The 13360-nt window shown below is 35.8% G+C and overlaps 1 protein-coding gene across 8 annotated transcripts in view; it reads left to right on the top strand.

Annotated features, from left to right (window-relative positions):
* Nucleotides 1-13360, top strand: part of Klhl13 (kelch like family member 13) — a 152703-nt gene that overhangs the window by 96088 nt on the left and 43255 nt on the right. The window contains exon 1 of one of the 8 annotated variants that reach the window (XM_036174721.1): nucleotides 1226-1709. The exons of 5 other annotated variants lie outside the window; for them this stretch is intronic. In XM_036174721.1, the coding sequence (XP_036030614.1) occupies nucleotides 1630-1709 (80 nt within the window). In that variant the 5' untranslated portion in view covers nucleotides 1226-1629. Of the gene's footprint in view, nucleotides 1-1225; nucleotides 2321-13360 lie in introns of those variants that run through there. 2 more of the 8 variants (XM_036174717.1, XM_036174720.1) reach the window with 2 other exon arrangements.

Genomic DNA, 13360 nt, shown 5'->3' with positions numbered 1-13360 from the left:
GTGAGGGTTTTTTAAATCAAGTATATTTTGGCTGCTAAGTTTTTGATGAATATTCTTCTCTTTGATTCATTTAAAGATTTCTCTGACAGAGTTTTGTGTTGAGTACTAAAAGAAGTTAGAAATATAACTTAATTTTCTGAGAAGTAGTTAATGTATGATAGAATAAAAAATTACACAGGATGTAGTGATAGCTGATGTCAATTTAATATTTATAAGGTTTATGGATTACTGGTCAGTGCTCAAAATAAACCGTGTCTTTCCAGATATTAATGTATATGTAAACACTACTTCTACATCTGCATTGCTATCTCATAGAAAATGGTTTTGTTGCTTCCATAATGAGCTAAATTTTAAAAAGGAGCTGTGATGATCCTAGCTGCTTTCATGCTCTATTTCTGGTGTATTAGATGATGTGTTTGGGGATTTTTGAAAGTAGCTTCTTATTATAGAAACATTTATCTGTAGTTTTTGTTTGTTTGTTTGTATTTATAAAAAAAATCCCTTTAAGGGACTGAGTCTCAATCCTTAGAAACCAGGGACAATTTGAAAAGAATCTCTTAAAGCCAAAATTTTTGGCTGGAGTTATAAGTTTATTGTTCATTGTTTGGAAGTGAGTATAAGAATAAATATGAGCTCTTTGTTGTTGCGGTTATTGTGTTTGAAACATAGTGACTTTTATATAATTGGTGGTCTGCCTTAGTAAGTGTGCATCGATGGAGACAAGATAATTTTATTTTTAGTAGAAATAGGTGTTAGGAAGGTAGGTATTTCGAGACAGCAACTTGCCCATATGAGAAGTAATATTTAGCAGCTTATAAATAAAGAGTTGTACACAATATTCATTTAATTTAACCTATTTTTACTTTTGAAAATTGCATAGAAATTTTGTAGATTTATTTTACTGCTTTCAAGAATAATGCAAAACTCCCAATCATGTTGGGATTATTTACAACACTATTTTCAGGCAGTATTTTATAACAATATAGATGAACACTTTGACATTGCTTTCATGGAATACCTCAAGCTGCTTTTACAGCAGCTTCAGTTTTTGGAACCTCTTTGACAGTCACTAATCCCAAGAGGTTACTGGACCGCTGCTGAGCCGTGGAGTGGTCCCTGCTGGACACCTGCTTGGCCAGCAGTGTCGGTCTTTCCTCTAGACAATTTGTGAGCTGTTTGGGGGCGGAGGAGGAGTAAGGGGGGTGAGCGGGAGGAGAAAAGGGGAAGAAGGGGAGGGCAGTATTGAATTAGATTGTTGATAGCGTCCCTCCGAGGACTGCTAATAAGAGCCCGCTATTCTGTACTTCTCTGCTGCAGAAGACAGAGATATTCACGTTACCACAGCATGTTGTAGATGTATGAGGTTTTGCTCATCCCGGCTTGGAAATAAAAATAGGGAAAGGAGTGCAACTTGAATCAGAAGCTACTAGAAGAGTGCGCAGAGTTCTTCAGCAGTTTATATTTGCTCTGACATTTTGCTTTCTTCTAACTGGAAAACAGAGGACCTGGCATTTTTTAAATGGGCTTTTCCCATAATGGCATTCTTGTATTGTGTGGCCAGAGCTTGCACAGGAGGAAAGCAGGCTGCTGAATTTAGTCACTGATCTCTATTAGCTGTGGCCTAAGGCTATGCTGAGGTTTATATCCCATTTGTATTGTTGCAGCTCAAAAGAAGAATGTTCAGAGGATGACAAATGTATTCTGAGTAGGTATGTTGTTTCATTCTTATATGAAACCCATCTATTTTTTTCCTGCTACTATTGGTCAGAAATCAGGTTAATAGGTGCAGAACATAGTACAATGCTGCAGTATCCCTGTTAAGGTAGAACAATGGTATTGCAAGCTTTTTTTTTTTTAAAGCACCATAGCTGCTTTTATTAAGTGAAGCTGCATTGTGTGCTATGCACAGTACAGTGTACACACACACACACACACACACACACACACACACACACTGCAATCAACACTTTCCTAACGAGGTGGCACTATTGTTGAGTTGGAAGGATAGAAACATCTTATTGCTTTAGGGGACAGGAGGATTTAAAGGAGGTACCTTGCAGTCCTATTGTACAGATTGGAGGCGTCGGTTTAAGGGCACTGGCAGAATCTTTCGCTTGTTCTCCGCGGCTGCTGTGTCTGCTGTGTCAGTACACTGTGGAATGGAAGTCCTAGTTGGTAGTCTGTTATGGAAACGCTGTTTATTGTAGTACCGTGGTGACAACATGCCATTGAAATGGAAAACGAGCTCTCCTGCTATCTGGAAATTCCCAGTTCCTGTGCTTAAAACATCCAGGTCAAGTCCACTTTCTCCAGCATACATGTAAGTGAGAGAAAATAGGATATTAAAGTGGGATTTCATTCATGAATCTGCTGTGTGGCAAAACGTGGGAGGGGGATTGCAAATAGCAACATCCCCCAACAGACAAGATTGAAAAACAAAACAACAACAACAACAGTAGACATGCTTAAGCTTGCTTGTGTTTAAAGATGCTGGCATGTCCACATTACCATTGTTTTTGTTTTCCTGGAGTTTATTTATATTTAAAGTGTTAAATGCAAATCTAATCATCACTATGAAGGCATAGCCAAAGGATTGTATAAGGGAACTTTAATGTTAAACATGAGATTTTTGGAATTTTTATGTATCTGAAATACAGTGATTTCTTTTATGTAATGGCTTAAAATCTGCTGATGTTTAATGTTTGTGATATGTGAAGTATGGAAATGTTTTGTGTATTATTTTGGAAGAATTTGAAACATTCATAGTTCATCAAATGATTCTTTCAGCCAAGACTTTTACTTTCTAGTTCTGTATAAATATTAATGAATGGGTGATATTCCATCTTTCTTACTTTTCATTCAAGTTGTGATAAGTTCAAATTTGGAAGGCTTTTACTTCTATGGGCAGTTACTTATAGATTCAGAGGTTGTAGAGTATTCTACAAACAGCTGTTCTAGAAATGTATTTAAGTAAGTATCTATAGAAATACATTGGAAAATCTGTTTGGAATTTTCAAAAATACATTAAAATGTAGCTTTAAAAACAAAATCCAGGAAATATGATGAACTGTTCTTTTGAAGTATTGTTCAGAATCATTTTCTTCTAGAGGAGGAATGAGTAAAGGAAAGCTGGACCTTTTTAAAAAAACAATATTAGTAGAAGGATATCTTTTGGTTAATAAGGGTGTTGGAACTCTGAATGTTCCCTTCAAAATATTTTTAGCAGTCAGAATGTGGAAATTCTTCTTGCTTTAGGTGAAATGTGTTTCAGAAGTCTGTTGTGAGTTGCCATTTGTAAACTTAGTTTCGTGTGAGACTCAGCTACACAGTGGCCAGGCCCTTGGAAAGGTGCTCAGCCACTAAGGAAGTATGTTCTGCTTTCACTGTAACTGAACTGATTCCCTAGAAAGCACTGAACAAATGAGGCCATTTCAGAATCACTTCGAGATTTTTGTTTATGACCCTCCTTGTTTGTGTTCTGAGTTATTTTATCTGATTGGATAGCAAACTCCTTTTCTGGGTTTCATGAAGTGAAATAATTTAGGTGATGTCTGTGAAAATACAACAGCTATGTTTGTTTATCGGATGCTGTATTTAGCAAAAGCACAAACTAATGGGAGGTGACAATCAGTGGTGCTCCTTCCAATTATTTGAGAAAATAGGATAGCTTCCTGACTTTATGAATCTTAGCTAATGAGAAATGATTAAATTTATACCAAAAGCAGCTTGACTATAAACAAAACAAAGACCTGCAAAGATCACTAGGTTACAATAAATAATAATAATTAATGTTTATAGTATTTTTTACTATATTTCACTGTTCAAATGATTAAAATTGTATCCCCTTTTATAGGTGGTTTGCTCGTTTTAGAGATGTTATATATATATAAAACATATGCCCATGTTTTTATTAATTCTTACTAGCCAGAAGCTCACATACAAGGTAATATAGCATTTTTAATGAATGTCATTCTTCCCTTGAAGAATTCATTTATCTGTTTGACCTGGTTTACAAGGGAAAAACTAGAAACTACTGTGATCTTATATGATGAATGCTATTTACTAGTAGTACACACAGATGGAAAGATATGTTTGAAGAGCTAAAAGTTAGGATAGACTATTTTGACTGGTACCAGGCTACATTATTAAATTGATCCCAGCTTATTTTTCTTTATAAATACATTGCTACCAAATATTAAGTGAATATATATGGAGAGGAAAATGTTTGATATGGAAAAGACTCACTTGGAGAGTCTGTAAGTTCTTTACCTTTTAACTTTCAGATTACAATTCATTGATTCATTTGGCCCAAAAATAAGAAAACATCTTGTTTACTATGTTATTGCCATCAATGCTTTATACTCTGTAACCGTTCTGTACACAAAACGATGTTTAAGTTTAGCATAAAATTTTATATCCAAATTATCAAAACTAAGTTGGACTACTGGTTCAGGTGCCAATATTTGTTCTTAGACTTGTTTGAGTGGCAAATAAATCTTGGGTTTTGTTGCTGTTTCTCTTTAAACTCTTTACATTGCAGTGGAATAGTTAAATTCTGACTCATTGGTATATTGTGGTCTGTTGGAAATTGACCTGTAAAATCACGTTTTAGAATTTCAGGTGATATTTTGAGTAATCTAGAGTCTAGAATTATTCACAGTTGTTGTACAATCTTATTGCAGTGCATGCTTGTGCAGCACAACCAATGCTCTACCATGTTCTATCATTATGTGCTGTGATTTGTCTAACACATATTACAAGACTTTCCTCAAAGACTGAACTGCCAGACTCAGGTGTCCTTAGTTATAGTACAAATGTACTATAGGGGTTCAGCGGGTGTAACAAAATGTGAAGGCTCTTACATTGTCTTCCCAGACCCAGTATCAGTGCTGTTTAGCTCTAGCTTTGCTTTGGATGTTGTGGACAAGTGAAGGCTACAGTACAGAACATTTAATTCATTGGAAACTTTGAACAGAAATATTAGCTTTGTTCTTTGTGTTTTTTACAGTTCAAGTTTGTTTTCTTTTTTTTTTTTTTAGATAGTTGAAATGTCTCAATATTTTCAAGAGTTTGAGGTAATACTGACTATGGCACCCTTTAAGGAAAATTGTTTTATGTAGCATAAAATACATTTTTTATTATGTTGTAGTGTGTTAGGGGGAGAGAAGAGATTTAGGATAATTTTTTGGCCCTGTTTACTGAATAGACATAGTCTTCCTCCAGCTTCAGGTTTGAACATGTGCAGAGTGGCATGCCATCCATCTGGATTTCTGAAGGGATTGTCTTAATAGAAACTGAGTCCTTGGTAACATCTTTGTGCTACCCGGCTGGTCAACAATAGGTTGAAGTTCAACCTTAGCCTCAGGGAGGTTCTCCTGGTCAGTGGAAACTGCATTAGTAAAGACTCCACTCTTGACAGGTGCAAACCATATAAATTCCCCTGTCATTTGGCTTAAATTAATAAAGCTGAAAGGGCAGCCACATCTAAGTGGTTTGCCAGTGTTTTGATATTCATTGTTTTAAAACAGCAAAAGGCTCCATCAGGCCAATGTTATAGAATGGATGCATTGCTAGATTCTAAAGGCACACTGAAGCAGTACTAGTGCTAACAATGTTTTCTTCTTCACAAACAGCAAGAATAATTAGGCAAGAATTAGATGATGCGTTATAACAGTGTATTCTAGCAAGATGGATACTGTGAGATATTGTCCTTAGATTTTTACCTTTCTCAGGCTAAAAGATGACAGATGTTAGTGAACTAATTTGAACCAGAATGAGTCTTGTCCTCCTTTTGTCTCTATAATTGTAATTAGTTAGCTTTCTGCTTTAAATTGATTGAATATATAAACTATATTTTATAGTTAATGCCAACAGTGTAGTATTTCATAGCAATTTCTTTAATCAAATAAAATTCAGTCTTAGATTAGCTAAGAAAAACATTTTGTATGCTATGTTAATTTTCCCGTTTCTGGATGATTCAAAAGACAGATATAACAAAAATGTATATTTTATACTTTTGGTAATTTCTTTCCCTTATTTACCCTAAGATTGTCCTGTACTAATTCATGATACAAACCAAGACTTGTACTTTGAGAAATCTTTCTTAGCTACTGAAATACTTAAAATAGTCTCAAATTAAGAAAAAATATTTAGTTGCTTTCACAGTTAGCAAATAAACCTTTACTTGTGTTCTGCTTGATTTGTTTTTTGCTACATAACAAAATTATGTCAGTAAATAATAAAGCTAATACATTAGAATAATTTGTGTTGCTGTGTAGCTTGTGTGGCATGATTGGTAGGAATTTGCACTGTCTTGATTTGCAGAAGGGTTCCCTTATCATTTATTAATAGAAAATCCCAGTGGCCTTGGAGATGACTTGGAGAACTCAGTCCTTTTAATTAGTGCAGGAATCCCTTTTATGATACTTCTCAAAGATGGTAGTGCATGTCCTCCTTGAACATTGTCCCCAGAACAGCACCTTCATTCATGAACAGCCCTTCCTTGTACAAAATCAGTTCCTCCTATTTTATTTCCTGATCCCAGTGGAGTCTCCTGGAGCTAGTAGAGTTACAAAGTATTTCTTGAATACAGCCAAGCTTGGAAACTGTCCCGTGTGCCATGGTTTCTAGGCACTTCATGCTTCCGTTGCCCTTATTCAGTGTTTCTGTGCTGAGCTGTGCATAAGGTACTGTGAGTGTGATGCAGTGTATGTAGTCCCACTAGGAGAAGACAGTCCTTTCCTTTAGTGTTTTCAAATTTTTCTTTTTATAAGGTTATGATTACACTACATCTTCTCCTTATCAACATTTATTCTGTAAGCTACTTAAGGTATTTTAGCCTGGTATGTACAAGTAAAGTTAAAATTTTCTCATCAATCCCATTGTGTATTTTTAAAAGAATTCTCAAAACCATTTAATGAACTTGCAAAATACTACACATAAACAATGTATAAAAAGACAGTTATGTTTCTTTCACTTTCAGATATTTAAAAGAATTTTACTTGCCAGGAATTTATCTTGATTCATTGTTTTTATTCTTAAGGGGATGCTGCTGCCCAGAACCCCTCCCTGCAAAGTGACTGCCCACAGTTACTCAGGATTACACCAATTCAACTCGACAGAATATTTAGGCAAGATGTGTATAGAACCAAATTTGAGAGAGGGAAGAATGAGAAAGCAAATATCATGTAAATAACTTTATTACAGTTAAGGAGTTAAGCACTGCAGATGATATTTTAAGTTGAAATGGCAGTCATAATGTGTTACTATATATTTCTTCAAGTCTACACCAAAGAGGACATCTGAAAGTTATTCTAGGTATTCAAAGTGCACACAACTTTTTCAGTCATCTAATAAGTTGAAAATATCACAAGTAAAAACAATGACTTCAATACACCTAACTTGCATCCCTGACTATTATCACAGCACATTGTAAGGTCTGTTGTTTACTGTCATGATGTGTGACTGTGAACTGTATCTCCCGACTTTCCAAGCATCACCATCACAAGAGACAATCATATTGCATGTTGTTAATATAGGAAAAGGTCAAAATTCAGAATGTTTGTTCTGAATGTATGTTTTACATCTCTCTCTCTCTCCTCTCTCTCCCTCTCTCTCCCTCTCTCTCTCTCTCTCTCTCTCTCTCTCTCTCTCTCTCTCTCTCTCTGTGTGTGTGTGTGTGTGTGTGTGTGTGTGTGTGTGTGTGTGTGTGTTGTAAATCAGGAGCCATTATATTCTAAATTAGTAACATTCAGCAGTTACTCAGTGTTGCATCCCAAGAATAACTGCCGAGTATCAGGCAGATATAGTCCTTGCATTTAATCAGAAAGACTGTTCTTCATCTTCCATTCTGTTTTTATTCTTGTTTTATGTCTGAAAATTCTGAAGCAAGATAAGCATTAAATGCTTTCAATTTTGACAACTGATTTAAGAGCAATGAAAACACTACTGAAGGAAACTAGGTCTGAGCTTAATGGGGCACAAAGTAGAGATAGGTGCCAGGTTTTAAATGCATAGTGCACAGTGTTTAAAATAAATCAATTTATGCTTCAACCAGATAGTATCATTTCAAACAACAAAATGGACATCATTCATGTTAAACAGGAAATAATTTATTGGTCAGATGCTTTTTATAACATGATAGTAATCATAGCTTTCCAAGCAGCAATAGTTTCATCTAAATTATATAATGGAACTAATGTTTAAAATGACATTAGCAAAGTATTTTTACTGACATAACTCATTATGATGAAGGTATCTAAATTTTTTACTCAAATTTTGACATTTATGATATACTAAGGTGAGAACATGTACAACTTGTTTCAGAGTACATTTTAAAATGTGCTTCAGTGGAGAAGTGAAATCATATACCTCATTAATAAAATAAAAATAGTTTAAAACTTTATCATGTATATCAGATACTCTGAATTTCATATGAGAATTCATCCCATTTAAAAAAAAAGTACTGGTTTTGCATGGTTAATATAATTTATTGGGTGCTACTGTGAAAGTGCATCTTCCATGATGCTTCTCCCAGAGTGCATACATAAATATATTCTCCCATTCTTATAATCACAGACACAGTGTTTCAAGTAAGTTAATTATGTTGTTCAGTGTGATTTATCAAAATGATAAGTCATAATTTAAACACAGGGATAGCTGATTTCAAAGCTTTTGATACCTCTAATGCCTTTTCATTTGTGAAGACTTTCGATTCTTCTAAATTAAGTTTCATGTTATTTGTGGTGCTTGGTATGGGACTCAGGCTTTGAGGATGCTAGGGAAGGTCTGTACCACTGAAATACCCCTCCAGACAATATGTTTGCTACCTTTTATTTCATATTTTAATTAGATAACACCTCAATAGGATGAAAAGACAGAAGAAGCTTGGTAGCTGAGACATGTTTTTTCTAGTGAGTGGTGGTGTAGAAAAAGAGATTCGACCACAGATTATAAGCTGACAAAGTTGTAGGAAAATGTTGGGTCAACTTTGGTTACTTGCTATTCTGATCTGTATTAGCTATTATCTCCTGATATTTGTATAATTTCTTTGCTAAAACTGTTTATTTGTGTTTTGTTTTTTTTGAGACAGGGTCTCACAGTATAGTCCTGGTTAGCCTGGAGCTTGCTATGTAGCATAAACTGTCCTGGAACTCACAGAGCTCTGCCTCCTAAGTGCTAGGAATACAGGCATGTGCCACCATACTTAGCCTATGTAATTTTGTAATTTCTTAATGTACTGTTCTACCTCAGTTCCCTGTGGAAATGAGCTACCATGGACAGTGCTATAGCTGGTATGTTCTACTTAGCACTCTCCAAAGATACTTCTCTACACAATATGTTTGGTATTTTCTTGAGGACAATATTATCTTATTGTTTAATTATATATAAGCACTCAATAAAAATTCAAACTCCCCATTTATTAGTTTTCTATTGCTTTAGTATTGAGTTAATGTGTACTAGTGGCCTCGAGCATCAATGTATTATTTTACAGTTTAATAGATCATAAGTTTGGTACTGGTCTCAACAGGCTAAAATACAAGTGTCAGCAGGACTGAGACTCTGGGGGAAATCTGTTTCCTGCTCATTTCCTGTCAGTGATTAAATGAAGTTCTCTGTGGGTGTAGGACTAATGTCCCCATTGTCTTGCTAGCTATGGCTGAGGGAGAATTTCAGCTTCTGGAGGGGAACTGCATTCCTTTGCTTTTGATTCTCCTCCATCTTCAAAGCCAACAAGTTGAATTCCTTTTTAATTGTTCTGTGACCTACTCCGTTTCTTCATTTAAGTACCTATGTGATTAGATTTGGCCACCTGAGAAATACAAGACAATTTTGACATATCAAAGTCCATAATATTAGGTGCTTTTGCATTAAACATATTCACAGACTCCTTTTATCTTTAACATGTTCACAAGTTTCTGGGATGTAAATATTTCCAGGTGTCTGCTCTAACACATCTAGATCAACAGTTATGCTAGGCATTTATAAGGATTATAAGAAATTGTTCCATTTAATCCAAGTGATAGACACTTTGCATTCTTGCTACTAAGTTGTGTAGTGGGTAGCCATCCCAGCCTTGGCCTGGAAGTTCCAACCCCCATTGAGGCTTTGGTAATGGTCACGCCTACAAGGCGGGGTTGAGAGAGGACTCTGGAGACCCAGGATCAAGAGGAGAGGCTTCTCTTGGTTCCAGGATCCTGGACACTGGAGGTAGACCAAGCAAAGTTCTCCAGAGAACACCACTGGACTGTGCCATACCTTTCCAAGACCCTGCAACCTATCCCTTCATTTGTAAGTTACCCCACAAAATAAACCTCCCCTTTAACTATGTGGAGTGGCCTTAATAATTTCACCAATATCTGGCGCCCTATGTTGGGTGCCATAGTGTGGTAGCCCATTTATAAAATAAAGACACAGACATTTATATTATTTAAACTGCTTGGCCATTAGCTCAGGCCTATCATTGCCTAGCTCTTACTCTTATATTTAGCTCATTTCTATTAATCTATACTTTGCCACATGGCTTGTGGCTTACCAGTACCTTATATATTTCTTGTCATGGCTGCTGCTGGTGGTGTCTCCCCGCCCAGCCTTCCACCTCCCAGAATTCTCTTCTCTCTTGTCCCGCCTATACATCCTGCCTGGCCACTGGCCAAACAGCATTTTATTTATATAGAGTGATATCCACAGCAAAGTTACATTAATCTAAGCTATATTAATCTCTGTGTCAATTTTTTCTTGAAAATTACAGTAATTTAAATGTTACACAGGCAGCTCTCAAACCCTTGCAACACAATTTAATGAAAATCTTATTAATAACAGAATTGTCCATTGATAGCCTTATAATCTGGCTTTTTGTTGAAATCATCATGAAGACACTACACAAGAACTTTCTTGTGTTCCAATTCTTGTAAACATTGGAAAATATTGATGACATCAATTTGGCAAGTAGACATAATCACATAAAATGCAAATAAGAGTATGAACATAAAATACTAGTCATTAAAATTATATTATTTATTGGACTTCATAAAAAATACTGTGGTAAAAAGATTTCCACACCCCATGTCTCATTTTGAAAATTAAGTAAGCAGTAGTAGTATAGCAAAACTTACTTTCTTAATAATGTTTGATTTAACAAGCAGAAGCATACAAAATGATTCTACTGACATCAGTGCTGTTGAGAAATTATTAATGTGAGTACATGGTGTAAGTTGATTGATGTAACTGCATCATATTTCACTGAACACCTAAATTGTTCCATATTTCCTTTTTTTTTTTTTTTCGTTTTTCAAGACAGGGTTTCTCTGTGTAGCTTTGTGCCTTTTCTGGATCTCGCTCTGTAGACCAGGCTGGCCTCAAACTCACAGAGATCTGCCTGGCTCTGCTTCTCAAGTGTTGGGATTAAAGGCATGCACCACCACTGCTTGGCCCATATTTCCTTTTACTTTCTAAAAACACTTAATGTTTTCTCAATGAACTGTTCAAAATTGGGTGAAATAGAAAATTTGATGGAAAACAATCACAATTAGAAGGCTTTCACATATCTCTAAAAAGTCAAATAAACCCAGGTTACTGAGAACCTTTTATAATGTCTTCGTATGTGTCAGTTAAAAACAGACTTACTTTGGGTTACAAATCAACAAAATTGAATGCAATTAAAATTTTAATGTATTTTAGAATTATCAAGCAATGATATATAATTATGTGTTTGATAGTCTTTCTTATGCCCTTTAGGGCTAGATCTCCAGTAGGAAAATGAGAAAGTATTGAAACTTGAGTGTTCCTTGGTTACCAATTGTTGAATGAAGTTATAACAGTGAAATAACAGCAGGTGAGCATAGTAGAATATTATTTCAAGGTGTGTTACTTTTGTTTATGTTGCATTTGCTTAACTCTGTGAAGCTGTGTTACTGTGACTGTCTAAAATACCTGATGGTCTAATAAAGAACTGAATGGCAAATAGCAAGACAGGGATATATATATATAGAGAGAGAGAGAGAAGGAGAACTCCAGGGACCATCTACACAGCAAGCCAAGGAGTAAGAGTAAGATTTATAGAAGTAAGAGAACAGGAAAAGCCCAGAGGCAAAAGGTAGATAGGATAAGTTAAGGAAAGCTGGCAAGAGAGAAACCAAGCTAAGGCCAGACATTCATATGTAATAATAAGCTTCTGTGAGTGATTTATTTGGGATCTGGGTGGTGGACCCCTCAAAAAGTAAAAAAAACAAAACAAAAAACCCAACAACAGATGAGCTTCTGTTACTGAGTTTTAAAACTGATTCTTCAAGTTCCTAAGGCCTGAACAGTACTGTTAGTAAACTTGGAGTCAATGAAGGGAAGTTTTGAACTCAGAGCCAGTTACCAGCTCTTTCAACGCTGTTTTCTTAGTTGTATGGAAGATAGAGGAGCTTGATAGTATTTTCTCTTTATTACTTTATTAAATTTACTTATTGTGTATGCATGCACATGTGTCATGATGTGTATGTAGGTTAAAGGACAACTTGCAAAAATTGGTTCTCTCCATTTGTAGTGATTTGAGTTGAGAATGGCCCCGTAGCTCATACATTTGAGGGCTTGGTCCCTAGTTAGTAGAACTGTTTGGGAAAGATTAAGAGGCATGGCCTTGATGGAGGAGGCATGGCACTAGGCTTCAAAAGCCCACATCAGGCCCAGTCTCTCTTTCTGCCAGCTGCTTGTAGGTCAGGATGTAAAGCTGTCAGCTACTGTTCCAGCACCATGCCTGTCAGCTTCCTGCAATGACGATAATGTACTAACCCTCCAAAACTTTAAGCAAGCCTCCAATTTAATGCTTTCTTCCATAAAAGTGTCATGGTGTTTCTTCACAGTAACAGAGCAGAAACTAAGATACTTTCCAACATGTCAATTCTATACATCAAATTCAGGTTGGCAGGATTGGTAGCATGCACCTTTACCTAGTAAGCCATCTCATCAGTCACATTTTAGCTTTAAAAGTTTTGAATACTGTGTTATCAGGCACTACAATTTTGAAATTGACACATTAGGAGAATGCTAAATTAGACCGTTAAGTTCAGGCCAGGGTTTGTGTGCCATTCTTCTGTCCATGCTCTGCCCATGCTCTCCCTTCTTTTGTTCCTTCCACATTCATGTTTCTCACTGTAGGTATCTTCAAAATTCCAAAATGACATTTAATAACCATTGCAAAGTCATCTACTTTAATTTTTCTTTTATTTTTCGACTGAAAATATAGCTGAGTGGTAAGGCATACTGACTCTTCTTGAGAGTCAGGCCTGATTGATTAATAGCTGGAGGGCAGAACATTTTGCCAAAAGGTTTGTGTGTTACTAGAGGATAACTTCTGTGTCCTCTCTATAACTGA

The sequence above is a fragment of the Onychomys torridus genome, chromosome X (genome assembly GCF_903995425.1).
Source record: "Onychomys torridus chromosome X, mOncTor1.1, whole genome shotgun sequence".
Taxonomy (NCBI): domain Eukaryota; kingdom Metazoa; phylum Chordata; class Mammalia; order Rodentia; family Cricetidae; genus Onychomys; species Onychomys torridus.
Note: the sequence above shows the minus strand (reverse complement) of the source record. Positions and strands in the feature narration are given on the sequence as shown.